The sequence below is a fragment of the Camarhynchus parvulus genome, chromosome 19 (assembly GCF_901933205.1).
Source record: "Camarhynchus parvulus chromosome 19, STF_HiC, whole genome shotgun sequence".
NCBI lineage: Eukaryota > Metazoa > Chordata > Aves > Passeriformes > Thraupidae > Camarhynchus > Camarhynchus parvulus.
Window position 1 is genome coordinate 8,475,760 of NC_044589.1, and position 19,710 is coordinate 8,495,469.

The window sequence follows — 19,710 nt, forward strand, 5'->3', positions numbered from 1 at the left end:
TTAACTGAGGTAAGATGTAAGGCTGTATGCCAAGACCTAATTTAATTTCTAGAATATTTGTTTCTAATTAGCATGCACACAAAATTTAATTTGCCAGTTTGCTATGGTACAGTAATTACACTGCATGACCAGAGCTGAGACCTGGTTTCTGCTCAGAATACGACATCTGTGAGGGGCTGGCTGAGGAAAAGACATCTCTTCATATGGAATACAGCAGTAGGGCTTGGCTTAGATGGTCTTTAAAGATCCTTTCCAAGCATTCCATGGTTCTGTGATCTCTCAGGGGCTGGATGTGGGAAACGTGTCCCTCCTATTTGGAGTATGACATCAGTGAGGGAACAGGTGAAGAAAATACATCCCTGCATTTGGAATGTGTTATCTCTGAGGGGTTGGGTGTGGAAATGCATCCCTCCTGTTTGGAATGCGATATAAGGGGCTGGACTAGGTGATCTCTAAAGATCCAACCCAACCGTTTTACAATTTTATGATCTCTGGGGAGGTGTGTTGGGAAAGAGCATCCCTCCCATTTGGAACATGACGGGTCTGAGGGGCTGGGTGGGGGAAAACACATCCCTTCCTTGGGAATACGGCGTTTCTGAGGGACTGGGTGTGGGAAACGCGTCCTTCCACCTGTAAGAAGAGAGCCGGCACAGCCAGGTGGAAAATTAAAGCGTGTAATTGAGAATTTCCCCACAGCACTTGCGAAGTGCTTTTTGACCATGACAGCCCCGCCCATGAGGCGGGCGGTGGGCGGGGGTGTGGTAAACACATCCCTCCACCTGCCCGCAGACAGCCGGCACGGCGCGGTTGGGAATGAAAGCGTTTAATTGGGAATTACCCGCAGAGCGATTGTGAAGCAACGGCAGCTGCGGGCAGCCCCTCACGGCCGGGCGGGAAGGGAAGGGCACGGGGCCGCCGCGCCTGCGCGCTGCGCTCCTGGCGGCGCCGGGGCGGCTGCGCGGGCGCAGAGGCTGCGCTCCCTCAGAGCCGCCGCTGCCTCGGAGCCTCCGCGTCCCGCAGCCGCTCCGCCTCGCTGCGAGCCGGCTGCGGGCTGGGACACGCACACGGACCGCGGCAGGACGGGCCGGGGCAGCCGGTGACAGGTGCAGGATGTCGGCCACGCTCTACGTACTCTCCACGCTGGGTGGATACGTCCTCACCTCCGCGCTTCTCCTCAAGTGCCCGGGGCTGCTCCACCGGCCCAAGCGGCAGCGCTTTCGCTGCCGGCACATCTCGCACCGCGGCGGTGAGTGAGGGGGTGCGGGGATGGAGGGGAGGGGATGCGGGAGCCTGTCTGCTCTCTGCCGCTCCTGAGGGACGGTCCCCGCCCGGCTCTCGGGGCTCCGCGGCCCGCGGGCGATGCTCCCTCACGACCCCGGGGCGCTGCTCGGGCCCCCGGGCGCGGGAGGCTCGTGAGGGACTGCGCGGTGTCCGTGCCTTGCAGCGGGCTCCCTTTAAACCTTCCTCCCTCAGCCTAATTTTAGGTGCCACCTGCTGACCAGTGCCTCGGTTCAGCGCGGAATTAATCTCTGAAGTCCAACCGTACCAGTCGAAAATCAGCTGCTTTTTTTTCCCTATTTTTTCCTTTTTATTTTATGGGGCGTGATGTTTTCCCTCTCGAACACATCTTTTTTTTTTTTCTTCTGACGATTCTGTATCCTGGTATTTCTCTCCCCAACCAGATGGGCGTCTGGCTGTTGCTTAGGTCAGGTACAAGAGAGCAATTTTCTTGCCTCTGCCCTCCAGTTTGCTTTGCTTTCTGCTTTCAGGGGAAGCAGAATTTGCTGTGACTCTGTTCTTGTTCCCCTCGCTGTTGCAGGCAGACAGCGAATGGCTCAGTGCCCTGGTAAAACCCTCTTGCATTTGAAAGTCAGGCATGTTGATTCAGTCTAAAATAGGCTTTTAAGTTTCTCCCACCTATTCCAAAGCATTGGGAGGGGAAAATGCAGTAAGGTGTGTCTTCCTCTTGTGTAGAGATCAGCTCTGTGCTCTTCCCTGCTGCCTCACCTAATTTTTGAAAATAGGTAGTTTGCTAGTAAATATTTGTCGATATTTTGTGTGATAGATGTCTGGTGCTGAGTTTAAACAGTTTTCAATATCAAACTTAGTGCCAGTTTATGCAGGGGTTGATCACAGTTTTAGCCAGTGGTCCTTAACAAATGCTGCTGCCTTGAATTATCAAAATATAAAAACTGGAGCTGATCTCGTAATTATTTTATTCCTGGTGCTTCTTTCATTTACTTTATTTGGCAGTTGAAGTTTCTTTGTAGCTATATCTTTAAGTATAGCGTAAAATGTAGCTCTTTGTGTGGACTATCTATATTATCTGTTACTTGGTATTTATATTTTTCCTTCAGCGAAAGAAAAGTTCTTAATTTTAAGGGTTTCCTAGTTTTTTGTTGTGTGGGGGTTTTTTTGTTAGCCGTTAAAAACTTGCAGGCGACTTTGTTGGAACTTGGAATGATCCCCTTAATCTCCTCTTCTCACTCCTTTGCAAGCACCTTCGTTAAGATACACAGCCCCAAGCCTGGAATGCGAGGGCTTGGGCCGGTTGCTCTGAGCTCCATCGGGACTGCAGGAAAGCCTCGCTCAAGGCAGGATTATTCCTCAGGCATTCAAAGTCCACGGTCTGCGAATTGTTCCTGTGAAATCCACCTGAGGCAGGAGGGCAGCCCTGGACGTTGCAGCAGCTTTTTGCCCATCTGAGGCTGAAGATCACTCGTGCTTTGCTGTGCTTGGTGTTTACCCTGTAACATAAATTCCTGCGGGACTCGAGTTCTCGGCTTTAGTCACGCTGTAGCTTTAGACTCCGTGTCAGGTTTCCTATTGCATTACTCCAATTAGCTTAACTTGTTTGGCTTTTTCCTCTCTGGGATGAAACCTTGTACAGTCAAGTTTCTTAAGTCTGAGGGGCTTGATTTATCTTGCTTTTTCATTCAAGAATTTTGTCACCTCATTTTGTAGAATCGTCCCTGAATTATTTCTTCACGTCTGTGTAATTTTAAAATTGGTCATTTCTGAGAGCAGTTATTGAGTCTTGATATTCTGTGCTGGAGTCCTCTGTCAATGCCAGCAGGGTTGCAGGGTCTCAGAGAGAGGGTAGCATGATGATTTTTACACAGAATAATTCAGATTGGAAGGGGCCTCTGGGGATCGCATCTGACCAGAGCAGGTTAACCAGGACCTGATCCAATTAGGTTTTGAATACATCCAGGGATGGAGCCTCCACAATCTCTCCAGGGAACCTGTTCCAAAGTTTGCTCGCTCTTGCAACAAAAAAGGGGTTTTTTTCTTACATTTATAAACTGAATTTCCTGTATTTAAACCTGTTCCCATTCCTCTTGTCCTTTCTCTGGGCACCACCAAGAAGAGTTTGGCTGAGTCTTTATTCCCTCCCATCCAGTATTTACACCTGTAGGGTCCTCCCCAGCCTCTGCTCTCCAGACAAAACAATTCCAGCACCCTCAGCCTCTCATCCCTTAATTTTCACAGCCCTTCCTTGCTCTTACTCTGGTAGATCCAGGTCAGTCTTGTGCTCTGGAGCCCAGAACTGGACGTGGTGCTCCAGGTGTGGTTTCACCAATGCTGAGCAAAGGGGAACAATCACCTCCCCTGACCTGCTGGCCCCAAAACCTCCTTGAGGGTCACCTCCTTGAGGCAGTGCTGGGTGTTGGCTCCCTCTTGGCCAGGGTGGTGCTTGCAGGGTGGGAATGTGCCCTCCTGATGTCTGGATGTGCCAGTTTTGGCTGGGGAAGGTCTGTTCCTCACAGGGAATGAGCCCATGAAGCTGGAGGGATGTTTGAGGAAGTGTCAGAAGCCCTTTGGTCAGCCCAGCCTTCTCACTTTTCTGGGAGAAAATTACTTTTATCCAATAACTTGTGTAGTTCCCTTTTCTGCGTGTGGTTGCTGATTTAGAATTCCTCTTTCAGCTGATCTCTCCACTTTGTTCCTCATTTCCCTGAAATGCTACAAGTCAGGCATTTGACTCACCACCCCTGACATGTCACCATCCCTGGCCCTTGACCACCTCCCTGCCATGTGATTTGTCACATCAGCCACTTAAAACTTTTATCTTTGGAACTTTCTGCCCAGGAATGTCAGGGTACTCTTGCTTTGCTCACAAATTGAAGACTTGACTCAGGTGTTTTGGCCCTTCCCTCACCGTTCAGGATGCATGGGCAGCTGATAAGTTATCTAAAAACCTCAATAATTATTGCAGTTAATTTGTAACTGATCAGCCAGGCCCTGTGCAGGGGATTCCCATTTGTTAGGCAATCACCAGCTGGGTACCATGAGGTTCTCCTGCCCTCCTTTGTCCCTTGGTTCACTTTTGCTGCTCAGCCAACTCCCAATTCTGCAATCAAATCCCATAAAATGTTGGTGAATGTCTGATCACAGGGGCTGCTGTGGACTCAGCAGATTGTTTTACATTAAACCCTGCAGATTTTTGTTATCATGGTTCTAAATTAAGTCTTCCATTTTGTATATCTGCCTGAGAACAACAATTTTAAATTGGTGGTTGTGCATTGCTTTAATTAAGTAACTGAACACAGGTTTAGGTAAGTATGTCCTGGTGAGGCCTTGTTAATAGGCAAGGCCTTAATTGGAGCTCTTATAATTGCTGTTTACAAAGTCTGTCATTCATTACTGGCAGAGAGCAGTTGAAATTTGCATAGATATCTTCATCAGCACGTGTATCCTCCTGAGGTTGTTTTGTTTTCCAGTCTATAATATTGCCTGTTTTCTGTGGTACAACCTCAGGAAAAGGTTGAAAAAGGCACAACCTTTTCCAGTCCCTAATCAGGCTGATTTTCAAAGATTTTTATTCAGAGATTGCTGGCTTAGGACTTGCAGAGTTTAATCCTGCCTGAGAGAAAATTAAATTTGCTTGTCCTTTCATTTCTTAACTGAATGGATGTGCGTTTGATTCCTTGTGTGTGAGACCTCCCTTCTCCTGCAGCACAAACCCTTATTGACAGATCTGTGCTGTTTGGGGAATATCCCTGCACTGAACAAAGAGGTTGTCACCTATTTCACCCCAGCTGGGTTTTACATTTAGGAGGTGTCAGCTTTAGAATGGCTTGGGTGCTTTAATTCATAGCTTTTTTGTTAATTTTTTTCTCTTGTTACTCTTCCCACCAACTCTCAACTACATTTTTGCATGTACTTTCCCTATGCCTGTGGGGCTTATTGTCCTAGCTAAATACCTCTGGTAAGACAAACACTTTGGTTTGAATATTCTAAGAGTTACACAAATCCAAGATAAGTTCTTTTTAAAAATAATTTTACCTGAAGAAGGTTGTGTCTCTCCAGCACATTGGTGGCAACAGAGATTTCTGGTTCATGAGGATTTCATCCTCATTTCTCAAAATGTGTATATTTTTAAACCTGCTAGTTTTTAATTCTATTTTCAGTGGGATTGAGGGGAGGAAAAGGATTTTGTGTAAGTTTTATTTTTGTTGTTTCTGTAGGTGCTGGAGAGAACCTGGAGAACACAATGGCAGCCTTTCACCAGTGAGTACAGAAGGATGAAAATATCTAAATTAGGTGTTCTCAGTGTCTTTAGTGAGTGAAGCGACCAAGGGAGGTGGGAATTCTTCAGTTCTTTGGGGTCACTGTGTCCTGTTTCTGAAAGGCAGCTCTCCTCTGGATAACTCCTGTGGATTGCCAAACATCCACTCCAGTTTCACCAGAAGGAGTTGGGATACCACAAATTGTGGTCTGTGCTCAGTAACAAATGGAAACAACCCCTGAGGCCCGAGCTGTGCTAGCCAGCAAACAATGCTGTGCCTGGTGGTGATTACTTCTATTAATTAATTAATGACTATAAAGCAGAAAATGCTGCTGTTTATGTTTTTTCCCTGCTCTCACACGCTGCAGTCACGCAATGTGTGAAAGCCTCTTACTCAGGGCTTTAAATGGGGCTGGGACCAGAAAGCCTTTTAAGCCTCCAGCATTGAAGTAGTGAATTTTAACAAGGTTCTCAAAGGCATTTGAAGAAGAAGCATATCTAAAACTCCAGCTGCTGCTGAGAAGGGACCACATTATGTGGGCTCCTCTTTGTTTTGTTTGGGGTTTCTCTAATTTGCTTTGTGCTAAGGAGCCTCATCAGTTTGCTGTTTCCCTGCAGCCTGAGGGGTGCCAGCTTTCCCAACCAAAGAAAAGAAAGTACTGCACTCTTTTCTATCTCCATGGAAGCTCAGCATAGTTTTGTGGGGCTTTTTGTTTGGGTTTTTTTTCCTGCTGGCCTGCCTTTTTTCAAGTCTGCTACCAGACTTTCTGAAAGTGCTTCTTCATTTTTTTTTTTAACCATTTCTTAATTCTCATTTCATATCATACAAACTCATTCTGTACATGAAGGGCTCTTGCAATGGAAGTTACTCCATAATCTATTTTTATTTTATTCCCAGAAATAATCAGTAATACTTAGAGTAAGGACTGTGCTGGGGGTAACACATTTTGTGATAATGTTTTTCTGTCTCTCTTCTGCCCATTTTAATTATTTTACAGCTGTGGTGGGTCAAATACATTGAGGTCCAGATTTTGAACCTACAACAGCTGCCAATAGCAAAGTTCATCTGAGTAAATAGAGCCAGGGTAGCTCTGCAGGAAGCAGAGCAATTTCCTCCTGTTAGGAGTGGAAACTCTTCTGGCTCCTTTTGGGAAGGGATAAAGGCTTTGTCCATCCCATTTGCTCATTCCCATCTTCACAAGTAAAGGAATGGGGTAGAAAATCAGTGATCTGCCTGGTGCAGAACGGTCAGGATTGGCTCAAAGAGCTGACAGGAGCTGATCAATTTATAATCCATCAGATTCTGTGTGAAGCCAGACAGGGTGTGTCTGCAGGAACTGTTCTTGCAGGTTTGCACAAGCAGGAATATTAGCCTGTTGCTGTAGTTGAATCCAGAGGAGAATGTTTGCATGGGGGGAGGAAACTTTTATTGGCAATTTCAGTTTCTATACTGTTTAATTCACAAATATTCTGGAAGGAAATGAGAAGCTTTTTGTACCTAAGACAATATTTTTTAATTTTGTTTTATTGGGTAAGATGCATAATAGATGGGGGGGCTATAATCTTATTCTACCATATTTAAATGCTTCTGTGGTGGTTTTAGATTATAAAACAACAGATTTTAAGCAGGAGCACTCTCACCCTAATTTACAAATGTGAGCCTACCTCACAGCTTGAGTTCTGGAGCAGTTGGATCTGAATCCACAATGATGTTCTGAATCTGGAGCCTTCTCTGGAGCAGTGTGAATTTGACAGAACAAACTGATTTCCAGCTGGGACAGCTCAGCACTTGAGGAAGCTTATTTAGCACTGAGCTGCTTGTAAAGGCCTGGCAAAGCCTCAAATCTGTTAACAAGGAAAGTTGTTGTTCTCCCCTTTCCATGCAGCATCAGCCCTGACTTTCTTAAGCAAGAAATATTGCTGATAAAATCTGCTGGTGAAATGATAAAACATGGGAACATCTACAGATTTGGCAAATCTCCTGCAGCAGATTTGGAGTTGCTTTCCCTCAGGAGGAAAAAATCACCCAGTACAGCCTGTGATTCTTCCATATGTAACAGGATTTTGTTCCTCTTCTAATTCTTAATTAGCAGCACTGGCAAACAGTTCACAAATTGGCTTTAATTTGACAACCCTCCTTGGTCATTTTCCCAGCTGGACCAGGAATTGTGTTAAACACTTTGGGGAGTATGTTCTGATTTATTTTTCTGGTTTGTTACTCCATTAGTGGATGTTCACGGGCTGTGTTCAGCAGCCAACAAAGCCCATAAGGAAAAGGCTGGTACTGAATTTACAGAGCTTTGGCTCTCAGGTAGGCACAGCTCACAGGTGGTGTGGGTTTGCTCAGAGGTGGATAAAAAGGTTTTGGAGGAAGAGTTCAGACTTTTATCTGTCTGCTGGAATGACACCTCTTTTCTAGTTAAATGAGCAATTCACTGCTCATTGGAGCTTTTTTTTTTTTCTGTTCTGGTGTGAGGTTTCTTGTTCTTATATCCATCAATATCATTATTATTTTCTGCTTTCCTTACTCCTCCTATGAACCAAACTACTACGGAGTGGATTTGGGATTGGATTAGAGTTTTTCAAAGCAGTGGCTTGGAACAAGAATAGTTATTTTGCTTAGAAAACTATGACTGGATATTTAAGGTTTATTTACTCTTTAATTGAAATTAAAACTTTTTCATTAAAACAATAGTTTCAGGTTGTTTTGCTACCCAATAAAACAGCCAAAAGCCCTAAAGTCCCACTGCTAATTTCCTGATCCATCCCTTCCTGATTAATGTAAGTAAAGTAAAAAAAACAAAACCCAAAACACACCAGCTTTCACACCCCTGTCATTTGTTGTTTCTAACCACAAATTTAATTTCTTTTTTCAAAACCTCACTTCCTGCAGTGGGCAGATGTGCTGCTGCTCATAAACACCCCACTCCAAATCCTGACCCAATCCTTTAGGAGCAGGTTTCTCAATCCTGGGCTGGAAGGCTGCAATCCACAGGTGAGCTTCCCAAATCCTATGGGAGACAGAGCCAAAAATCCCATCTGTGCTTCAAGAGATGTTGTTTATTCTTGCATCAGCTTCCCACTGCAGCAGAGATTGTGAGGATTCCTGTTTGCTCCTTGCTTTGCAGCAGGATTGTGAGGATTCCTGTTTGCTCCTTGCTTTGCAGCAGGATTGTGATGATTCCTTGCACCATTAAAGCATCCAAAGCCTTTCCAGTGGGGTTGGTTTGTGGAATGTTTTTGGTTTGGAGCTGCACAAAGCACCTGAGTGGTTCAGGGCAGCCTTTCCTTGCAGTGCTGTTAATTTGGGGACAGACATGTTGGAGCTGGATTGTCACCTGACAAAAGATGAGCAAGTGGTTGTGTCCCATGATGAGAACCTGAAGAGATCAACAGGAGTTGATGTCAACATATCTGACCTCAAATACTCGGTGAGTTGAGGAGAAAATGGGCTGGGGGGTTGTTAAAAATGCATCTGTGGGGTGGGCAGGGGGCTCTGTGTGTGCCTGGTGCCCAAAACCAAAGGGAGGATTCACCTCAATATTAAACCCAAACAAAAACCCACCCCAACCTAAACCCCCCTCCCTGAACTCCCTGTGCAGCCAGGAGATCACACCTGGCACATTCCACAGGGGGATTTACTGCTCCAGGATCAGCTTGGGTGAATGGCTCTGGAGCTGGGATGTTTTGTCACACTGATGGCAGAGTGATAAAAGCTCTTCCTGGTGTGACCAGTTTTTTAGTGGGAAAATTGGGAGATGAACCCTCCATGTCTCAACAGTGGAATTTTCAGAATTCTCAGACATCTGGGAAAGTTTTGCTTTGTTCCATTACAGGTGACACAAATCTAAGAATGCCAAATAGTTCAATTAATACTGAAAGTGGTGCTACTAAATCAGTTTTTTGGATGAGGAGATAAGTGGCTTGTGAATTATGATTTTTTTGGTATTTTTGGAGGAGGATCATGATTTTGAATTGATGTTCCATTCCTCTTTATTTTTAAGGAACTTCCACCCTATCTCTGCAAGTTGGATGTCACCTTTCAGAAAGGTGAGATGTTTGTCTCTTGCTGTTTCAATTTTCCATTTGGCAAAGGGAATAGAAAAGTGCATTTTCTTCTCTCAATGTCATGACAAAAGAAGTTTCAAAAGAAAAATACAGCCCTGGCTGTAGAAACCAGTGCAGTAGTTACTGTAGGTATGGCTTGGAGTTCAGAAGGAAATTTTGATCTCATTTGGTCTTTTTCACATTAATCTCATTGCATTTGGTGTGTGGTAACTGAGCCTGTGTTTGCTATTTCAGGATTTTAATGTTGCCTGCACTCCTACTGTTGCTAAATAATGAGTGAATTTCATGAAGTTAAAACCTGAATGTGCAACATGCTCAGGGCATTTTCATTATGGAAATGAGCTTGTCATAGTTAATTACAGCTGAATGAAGTAATTTTTTGTTTAAAAACGTGATTATCCTTGGAACATTATTAAAAGTATAAAGTTTGAAGGTAATGAGTGCTCTGATATTTCTGCTTTAATCTGTGGTTTGTTAAAAGTGGCCAGAGCAGTGAGAAGTTTCTTGTTTCCCCAGAAAGTCAGTGTGAGGGGACAGACAACCGAATCCCACTGCTGCAAGAGGTGTTTGAGGCATTTCCAGAGATTCCTGTCAACATTGACATCAAAATGAACAACGATGTGTTGATCAGAAAGGTACATAGGACCTGCTGAGCTGACAGTGGGGGCAGGGCAATGCTGCTGATATTCCAGAGGTTTTTTGGAATTCTGGCAGACTGTGATAGCAAGGTCTGAGTTCTTGGACTGCTTCACCCTTCACGTGTTGGGTCCTGCTCCCTGAGTGAGGTAATACAGGAGACAGAGAAGGGATCTTGTGCAAGATATTCTGTGAAAGTTCTTTAGGACCCTTCATCTGGAAGAGAAATTGCTCCAGCACTGCTGGAGGCATGTTTGGTTTGTACCTCATGGGAAGGGTCTTCTTAGGGACTGTTGCTCCCCAAAACAGCATAAAAAATGATGTTATTGTGTAGACAGTGATATGTCAACATATCTGACCTCAAATACTCATTGAGTCGAGGAGAGAAAATGGGCTGGGGGGTGTTGAAAAGTGCATTTGTGGGGTGGGCAGGGGGCTCTGAGTGTGCCTGGTGCCCAAAACCAAAGGGGAGGATTCACCTCAATACAAAACCCAAACAAAAAACCCACCCCTAACCTGAAAGTCCCTGTGTAGATAGTAAGAAAGTAGAAAACAACCTGTGTAGATGTGTTTAACACAGAGGGAAATCTTTCCAGAAAATATTATTTTGTCATTTAGATTCCTTGAATTCTTTAGGGTTTTTTGTAGCTATAATCTGTTGTCCTGAACCTGTTTATTTCCCATCAAAGCATCCCAACCACCTCATGATGGGGAAAAAGTAAAAAACTCTTTCCTGTACTGATTTCCAAAGCAAGCAGAGTTTCAGTTCAATAATGCTGCACTTAATTTCCAGTGGCTCCAGGTGAGAGTTGTGCTTTCTGTGCTGCAGGTCTCAGAGCTGGTGAGTCAGTACAAGAGAGAGCACCTGACTGTGTGGGGCAATGTCAATTATGAGATTGTATGCAAGTGTTTCAAGGAGGTAAGGCTGAGTCCAGCTAAGCTTTGGTACTGTGTGCTCACAAATCCTATAGAAATGCACCCTGCAAATCAAGATTTAACCAGCTAAGCCAGCCTTCTACTCGTGGTGAGAAATTCTGTGCTCAGATTGTACTGCTAAAATAAGACAAGCACAGATAACACTCCTCTACCCTGCCATAAAATACTTGAGGAATTAAGCTTAGTCATGTTTTATTCTTGTTTTATGAAATATAGGGCATTGCAATTTTATGCCAGGAGTTCTTAGAAGCCTGCTTTGCACATCGTTCATCTGATAAAAAGCAATTTTCCCAAGGACTGCTGATTGTCTGTTTCTTTGCATGAAAAGAATGGATGTGGCTACTAGTGGACACAGTTGCATCAGCACAAAGCTGTTCTTTCACAGCTATAATTCTCCTCCTTCTGCTGAGGAATTTTACAATTTTAGAATTAAATTAAAATTGTGCTTAGTCCAAGGGAGTTATGCCCCTGAGTGAAATCCACCTTGTTGATAGTTCACTCTAGTTGATTATTTCAATTTATCTGTGCAGGACAACACCCCATTTCCTACCTGAACAGCAGTTAAATTTATTCACATAAAGCAGCTTAATCTCAGGTGTGATTGCTGAACTTCAGACATGCATTGATGAGCAAATTGAATTGCAACAGAGTCAAAGTCTACCAAGATAACTGAGACTCTCTTTCCTGGCTCCTGCAGAACTCTGACATTGCCACCATCTTCTGTGCCCAGCGTGTCCTCCTGCTCCTTGGCCTGTTCTACACTGGGCTGCTGCCCTTTGTTCCCTTCAAGGAGGAATTCTTTGAGATTCCCATGCCTTCCATCATCCTCAAGTGAGTTACAGCCCACTGCTGCCCCAGTGTAAAGCAGGTGATCCCTGATGCCTCCCTGAGCTGCTTTTTTGGGCTGAGGTTCCTTTTCTGTTGGTTTAGGCGCTTTTGGATATTGCTGGGAGAATTCTGTGCACAGTAATACACAGCAGTTCTGTACTTACAATACATTCTTGCTCTTTTCTCCTCTTTTCTTGAGAACAGTTTTGTCTGATAGGGCCAAGAGACAAGCCAGCAGTAGAGTGGAAATGAGATTTCACAATCTTTCTCATTCTTCACTCAAAATGCTGCAGAATTCTCACCTCTGCTGCTTCTCTTAAATGTAGCTCATTTCTCTTGTATAACCCAATTCTATGTCACTGTCTTGAGCAGTGAAATTGCTGCTCTAATTTGAGCAAGATTAATTCTTTATGTTCCTTTTGCTGGAACATCTCAACTAAGATTTTAATCTGTGCTCTGGTAATTTTTGGTTTCCTCTTCCTCAACAGGCTGAAAGAACCAGAGAAGATGTCAAAAAGCCAGAGATTTGTTATCTGGCTGGCTGACACGTAAGATTTTTGTCTGATTAAGTTTTTATTTATATTTTGCCTTTATATGAACACTTGGCTCAACTAAGATTAGCTATTGCTGTATCTATGCATTAGACATTTTCAGTTCCTTCCAGCTTTTTGTCAGTGCAGGATAAATCAGATTCAAATCTTATGTAGGTGTGCTCTATGCTTTTATTTTCCATACACTGAAGCTTTCTAAGGTGCAGTAACAGTGGGAATTATTCCAATTGTGTCTGTTAAGCTCCTGTCCTTAATTGTGCTCAGCTAATTAACATGCAATTAGATGCAGAATGCAGATTTTGTGGTTGTGACTGTTTCATAATTGTTGTCAGAGGAGAGCCATTGTTTGCCTTACAAGGAACACTTTGCATTTCAAGAATACCTGTGCTTCAGAGGGGATTTAGTCACAGGTTTTCAGTGACTGCAGTGTCTCCTGGCTCTGACATCTGTTAGTTTAGTTTCTCCAGAAACTTTCATGTCTTTTGGTGGGAAGGATAAAACCTCTCCTGAAAGCAGAATGGTTCATCAGACAAGGTTGTAAGGTCCCTGCAGGGTGAAGGATTCTCTGCTGGATTTGATCTTCAGCAGAGCTGATACTTGAATTCCTTGAACAATTTATAGAATTGGATTTTTCTTGTGGAAAACTCTACACACTGTCTGGGAACTTCATTGCAGGTCATCAACAGACACTGAAAATTCCATATGTACTTGGAAGTTGTTAATTAATTTTCCTCTCCTTTCTCAGGCTGCTGATGAGGAAGGCACTGTTTGATCACCTCACAGCTCGGGGCATCCAGGTACATGGGAAAAGCTGAAGTGAAAATTCAAACCAGACACAGCCTTGAAAGAGGTTCCTGTTCCCCCCAGCAAATTCTTTGTGTCTCTGGGATCAGGAGTTGCTGTTTAGTTCCTGAGCAAAAGCTGCTGCTGTTATATTTGCTGTGCTCTGGTTACAAAGGAAGATTTGTACACCTGGGGGAAAAAAAGAGTTTTTCATTTAAATCCCTTGAAGTTTAGGGTTTTTTTCCCCCACTTCAAAATTAAGCTTATAAAATCTGCAAAGCAGTTATCTGATGTGGGGTTTTCACAAAATAATACTGACCTTTAGAAGGATACAAAGTCTCAGATAGTGGAATTTGATTCACCATTTAAAAATATCCCTTTTGGAAGGTGAGGGGGCAAAGTCCAGCATCACAGTGTAATCATTTCTCATTTTAAATATGCAGCAACATCTCTCTCAGATCAAACAATTTAGGTTAAAAGTCACTTTTTTAAAAGAAAATTGGTATTTCCTGTAATAACTTGGTTGTTGTATCCCATTTCACAGGTGTACATTTGGGTACTGAATGAAGAACAAGAATACAAGAGAGCATTTGATCTTGGAGCTACTGGAGTGATGACAGACTATCCAACAAAACTGAAGGAGTTCTTACATAATTACCCAGCATGAAGGAAGAAAACTGAGAAAGTCCTTCCAGAACAGATTGTGAGCCAAGGATTTTCCTCACTAAAAAAATAATTGGGGGCAGCATGCACAGATCATTTTCGTTGGCAAGATGTAACTGATGATCTGTTACCTTGTTGTCAAATCACTACCTAATGTCAAGGTTGTCTATTTATTTTAAACTTTAATGACATAGTTTACATTTGTAAATAGCTCATTTAGTAACAGCACACTTCACAAATGATGATGATTAGGAAGAGAGTTGCCTGATAAGGTACCTGTAGATAATAAGCATAATTTTACCTGTCACAAGTGTTCCTAAGCAGCTGTCCAGACATGTCAGTTATTCCAGTTATATTCTAGTGAGCAGAAACTGAAGAATTTCTGAAAGTGTAGCCTGTGTGTTTGCATTTCTTGTGTTGCTTTTAGATTTCAGGTAACTTCTAGAGAAAAAAAACAACAGATAAACAGGCACAGGAGAAACAGCAAAGCAGACTCTGTGGCTGGCCAGGTAGTGAAGTGTACTCAGTGAAGGTGGTCACTTTTAGCCAAAATTAACTTAGTACAGATTTATTCCATTACTCTCACTGACAATAATGTTGAATTGAGTCGGAACTGGATTTGGACCCTCTCTGAGGTGATGGCAACACTGTGACCTGTTGGTGCAGGTCTAAACACAGGATTTAAATCAGGATCTGGGTTTGACAGCAAGTTCCAGGGCAGGCTCCAGCTTTGCCCCTGGCTCTGGCCTGCCTCTCGTGGCAGGGGCTGATTTCCAGGATGGAAAATTGCACTTGTTACAGATTCCACTCACTTTGAAATAGCCTTTTCACCATGTCCTAAAAATCTTTTGCACATTTGTGGTTCTTGATGAACAGGATGTTGTTTTTTAGGGCGAGGGACCAAAGAAGACTTGAATTTGGTCAGGAGTTTCAGGGAGAAATGAAAATGTTCCTATGAAATGAATTCACCCATAGCAGATTATGTGTATTTATAAAGGGAGGAAGTGTCAATCTAGAATGTGTACAGACTTTAGTCTTTTCTCTCCACAAAAATCCATTCAATATCCATCATGTTTATGTGCATGGATGTGGGAACAGCTGGCAAAAGCCAGGAAACCCCAGTTAGGCAGGAGGGTATTTCTGGAAGCTTCCATGCTGTTGTGTCCTTGTGAGCAGGAGTTACCCCTGTGTCAGACAGGTTGGAGCCTGCAGTGCCCTTGCTGTGCTCATGTCGTGGCTGGGCCTCCAGGGCTTTGGTTATGTGGCTTAATGACCCCCAATGTCCAGAGCTCAGGCACTGAATCATCAGATGCTCTCTCTAAACAAGAGTTTGGGTCCAGCAGTGTCTGTTTGTTTAAGGCATTTCATGTGAAAATAATAGATTTAATAATAAACACAGTAATCAGATGTGTTTTTACTGCAAGGAGCAGTGAAAAACCTGATTTTTAAGTAATTTTTTCCCCCTCGGTAGCTGAGATTTGGGAGGGTTCTCGTTGCACCCCTCTGGCTGCTGTGCCATATTTATAATTGTGGAGCATCTTTGCTGTTCCACTGCCTGTCAGGAGGCTGTGAGGATGCCAAATCCATCTGCAGGGAGAGTGTTTGTTTCTGCACCACAGTTCCTTTCTGAGGAATATGTCTGGATGAAATGGAAAAAAACTGCAGCATTTAGGATTCAAGTGAACATGTGCTGATGGGGGCAGATGAGTTAATGTTGTCCTTTTGAATATCTGCCTGGTGAAGATGACTGCAGATTCAATTTCCTCCTAATTTAATCAGCCTTGTTGCTTATTGAATGGAAGAGAGGAAAATGTAACTTCCTAACTGTTCATGGGGGGAAAAGGATGAAATTATTTATTAGGTACTAAGCTTTCTGTTTCCCTCTCAGACCAGCTCTGTCTGGTCACATAAGTGCTAATAATCAGTCAAGTCACAGCTCTGCCTGCTTTTTAGAAGCCACAGAATAGTTATAGAAAATGTTCCACATGCAGCTCAGTAAATTAAAAAAATTCCACCTTTCTGTCCTAATCTGGGTTTATTAGCAGTTTGTAGCTCCAGATAGTTTTTATGCAATGTGGGTTTTTTTAAACTCAATTTTATTGCTGTTGAATTGGTAACACATGCACCAATATTAAGATGCAGATATAATTATGGTTTTAGAAAATTCTATCAAAAACATATTAAAACTGTTTTGTTTCAGTTAGGAGGAGCTAAGTTTTAAAATGCCAGTTTTGATCTCTGACTTACTTTGTATCAAGTTTCCCTCAACACTCAATAAATAAACAATTTTCCATTATCCTATATTGAATGATAAAACACAGGCACTGCAATTACAGTTTTATATTTGATTTTAATATTTTTATTCTCTCTCTAGTAGTAGAGATGGAAATTTCTGCCTTCTAAAATTCTCAACACATTTTTCAACCCTATTTTGGTCAGAGCACCAGTGCTCTTACATCTGATGGAGCTCCTGACTGTGCTGTTTATACATTGACCTCTCCTGGATAAATCTGCTGCTCAATATCTGAAATTGGGTTGGGAGGGAAAGGGTCCAGTGCTGGAAAAGCTGCTGGATTTATTCCTTCACCTCTGGGATTTAGCACAAGAGCTCAGCTTTGATCTCAAGGGACAGAAAATGTTCCATGGGTGAATCCCAGCCCCAGTGCACAGGGCCTAGGCCATGATAACTGTCTGTAACAAACACCATGGACTTGGGGTAACTCTAAAAAACAAAGATTTGTTCTATCCAATCTTGTTTGGAATATTCCAGAATCGCTGTGTGATTTTTAAACCACTTGTACAGAAAAGCTTTTGTTGAGAACTTGCACAACTGTCCAGGAGGATGTTTCAGTTCATCTCTGAGATGAGATTCTTTTCAGGTACTTTTAACTTTAAATATTGTTTTAACACTGTGTTCTCAACCCTGTTGCAGACTGGTTTATGTATGAAGGATGACTGCATGTATTTCATGCACTTTTAATTTGCAGAAACTCTCGTGGACCTCTCTAGCTCCAAAGCTATGCAGTGATTTCTCTTTTCATGTGAAGAAGGATTTGATGCTTTTGAAATGTGGCACATTAAAACATCTTTGCTCATAAAAGATCTAAAACTGAATGCTTGTTAGGTGTGAATTCTTTCCCTAAAAACCTAATTTCTGAGAGTGCTTTTGTGTTTACAGTGTCCTTGGTTTGAGTTGGTGTTCACAAGAATTCCACTTGCAGCAGCTTTCTGTCCTTTCTGATGAGCAGGATAACATTTCCTGTAGTCCTAGAGGAAAAATGTCCAGCTTTCCTTCTGGATTGCCATGAACTTACATGAAATATTAGGTTTTAAGGTCAAATGTAATTTTGAAGCCTTGAGGGTTCATATTTAGGTGAGAGAGGTGAAGTGGGGGTTTGTGTGTTACAATATTCAGTAACTTTGAAAGGATTTTTCCAGCACTATGAGAAGATTCTCCAGATGGCTCTGGATGCTGTTTGATTTCTTAAAACACATCCTAAATGTTTGCTAAACCAGAACACGAAATTTGGGGGCATTCTAGAGTCTTTTAACATGTTAAATATTTATCTGTGATCACTTTGGTGGTGTCACCTGCCATAAATCTGCAGCTCAAGGAGAATATTCAGAGCAACTTGACAATTTATTTATCCAAAGCTAGAAGGCTTGAGTGCTGATTATTTTAAGGAATTTTCAGGATGTATATATATAATATATCTGAGTATAATATAATATATAATCACATTGTAAATATAACAATAAATATATTATATAAATATAGAGTTACTATATTAATATAGTTATATAAATATAATCTATTATATAAATATAGGCTATTTACTATATTAGTATAGTTATATAAATATATTCATAATACGTATTAAAATATAATCATAATAATAGAAAACCTAATATAATATTATAAATAAAATATATACTATAATATATATAATACATAATATATTATATATAATATATTATATATAATATATTATATATTATATTGCATATTATATATAATATATAATATAAATATTATCTATTTATATTATGTATATAATATATAAATGCATATACTAATATACATTATATATTTTTATATTTTTATCTATAAATTTTCATATATAGAATATACTATCGTTAATAGAAATGTTAATATGCATTTTTATATTTATATAGAGGTATATTTGTATATTACACTTTCATATAAAATATTTATTTTATTTATTTTATATAGAATAATTATATATAATGTTTAATTTTATTTTTATATATATATATATATATATATATATATTTTTTTTTTTTATACTGGTTTCTCCCTGAAATTCCCAGTGCAGAAGGGATGAATTTGGGTAGGGAATAAATGGGAATGTCCGTGCTCGCTGCTGCCGCGGGAGGCCGCCACAGCCCGCTGCATTTCCCGAGGGATCCATCACCCCCAGCCATCCCCGGGATGGGAACCCGCAGTGCGGGGCTGCATCCGCGGGGAGATGCTCCTTCAGCCCCAGATTGTGAGATTTTACCATGGATTTATGGAAATCCTAATTGTAAAATCGGGATCATTGCTGCAGAAAGGAAAATGAGGGATCGGCTGTTGGGGTTGTGTTACAGCTGCACTGTCATGGCTTGGTGATTTTTAGGGACCAAAAATAGTGAAATTGGAAAAAAAACCCTACTTCTGTTAATGATGGGAACATTGAAGGATGTTTCTGCATCACAAATTGCAAATATTCCCATTTTAGAGAAAAAAGGCTATTCCCAAATAGACAAAAAAAGCAATAGCAGGGAGGTATCTTGCTTCCAAGGCCATTAACACCTGCTGTAAATAAAATCCAGGAATGCCAAGAAACGGAGATTTTATCAGCTCCAAACACACATTTAATTCCCAAGGGTTGAGGCAATACCTCCGTGGGTGATCTGATATTTTCTCCCCTCTCAGAATTGCCTGACAAAAGTTTCCCCCAGGCAGTGATGCTGGAGCAGTTGGGCTTTGCTTGTTTAAATGATAATTAAGGTTTAAGCTGATATCAGACACTGAGCAGGGAAAAACAGTAGCTGTGCTGCTCAGGCTCCAAAAAATGAGTGTTTGCAAATAGTGAACTTAAAAATCCTGGTTAGTGTTCAGTTGAAAGCTAAGTTGTAATTATTGTAGAGCCAAAATTCAGATTTTTTTTTAATAGGTTTCCCTAAAGCTCAGCCCAGCAGAGTTTTCATGGTGCTGTTCAAGCTGTGCCTGCAAAGTTTGCAACCAAACTAACCCAGAATCAAATGTGAAAATGGGATTTAAAGCTTTAATAAATAGCATTTAAATCAACCAGTGTTTTATTTTACAAAAGTGAGTGAAACTCTCCTTATGAAACACTGGTATCCGTAAAAACTTTCCAATTTTTGTAAATCATGGGATTTAGAACATAAGAAATGTTGGCTTTTTTATGGTGATATTTTACTACAACCTCAAAGCTGTGTGAGCCCCCAGATCTCCACAGTGATGCTGAATTAAAGCAATATAATTCCAATTTATCCTCACCCTAAACCAATAAACAACAGAAACCTTTGCAAAGAAACAATATTGATGTTCACCTTGTAAATAATAATGTACTGAAAAAATCCCTTCTTTGATGATGTAAAATTGTTTTGCTGATGGTTTCTTGTGGTTTCTGGGTGATTTCAAGTTCAAGTAAATTCTGTCACCACTTCCTGCTGATAACCTCGTCTAGATCTGTTAAATTCAGA

The 19,710-nt window shown here is 41.7% G+C and overlaps 1 protein-coding gene across 1 annotated transcript; it reads left to right on the forward strand.

Annotated features, from left to right (window-relative positions):
- The first annotated feature begins 952 nt into the window (after positions 1 to 952).
- On the forward strand, positions 953 to 17,091 carry GDPD1 (glycerophosphodiester phosphodiesterase domain containing 1). Its single transcript, XM_030962894.1, has 10 exons — positions 953 to 1,246; positions 5,472 to 5,514; positions 8,808 to 8,943; positions 9,517 to 9,562; positions 10,097 to 10,215; positions 11,046 to 11,135; positions 11,850 to 11,983; positions 12,469 to 12,528; positions 13,277 to 13,328; positions 13,859 to 17,091. Exons 1-10 carry the CDS (start codon positions 1,111 to 1,113, stop codon positions 13,979 to 13,981), a joined length of 939 nt encoding a protein of 312 aa, XP_030818754.1. The 5' UTR covers positions 953 to 1,110; the 3' UTR covers positions 13,982 to 17,091.
- Positions 17,092 to 19,710: the final 2,619 nt, after the last annotated feature.

Bases quoted from the DNA above. Each gene is read 5' to 3' on its own strand.
- GDPD1 (XM_030962894.1), top strand. From the start codon at position 1,111: ATGTCGGCCACGCTCTACGTACTCTCCACGCTGGGTGGATACGTCCTC. The intron at 5,515-8,807 runs GTGAGTACAGAA...CTTTCCTTGCAG, and splicing joins ACAATGGCAGCCTTTCACCA to TGCTGTTAATTTGGGGACAG. The intron at 12,529-13,276 runs GTAAGATTTTTG...CTCCTTTCTCAG, and splicing joins GTTATCTGGCTGGCTGACAC to GCTGCTGATGAGGAAGGCAC.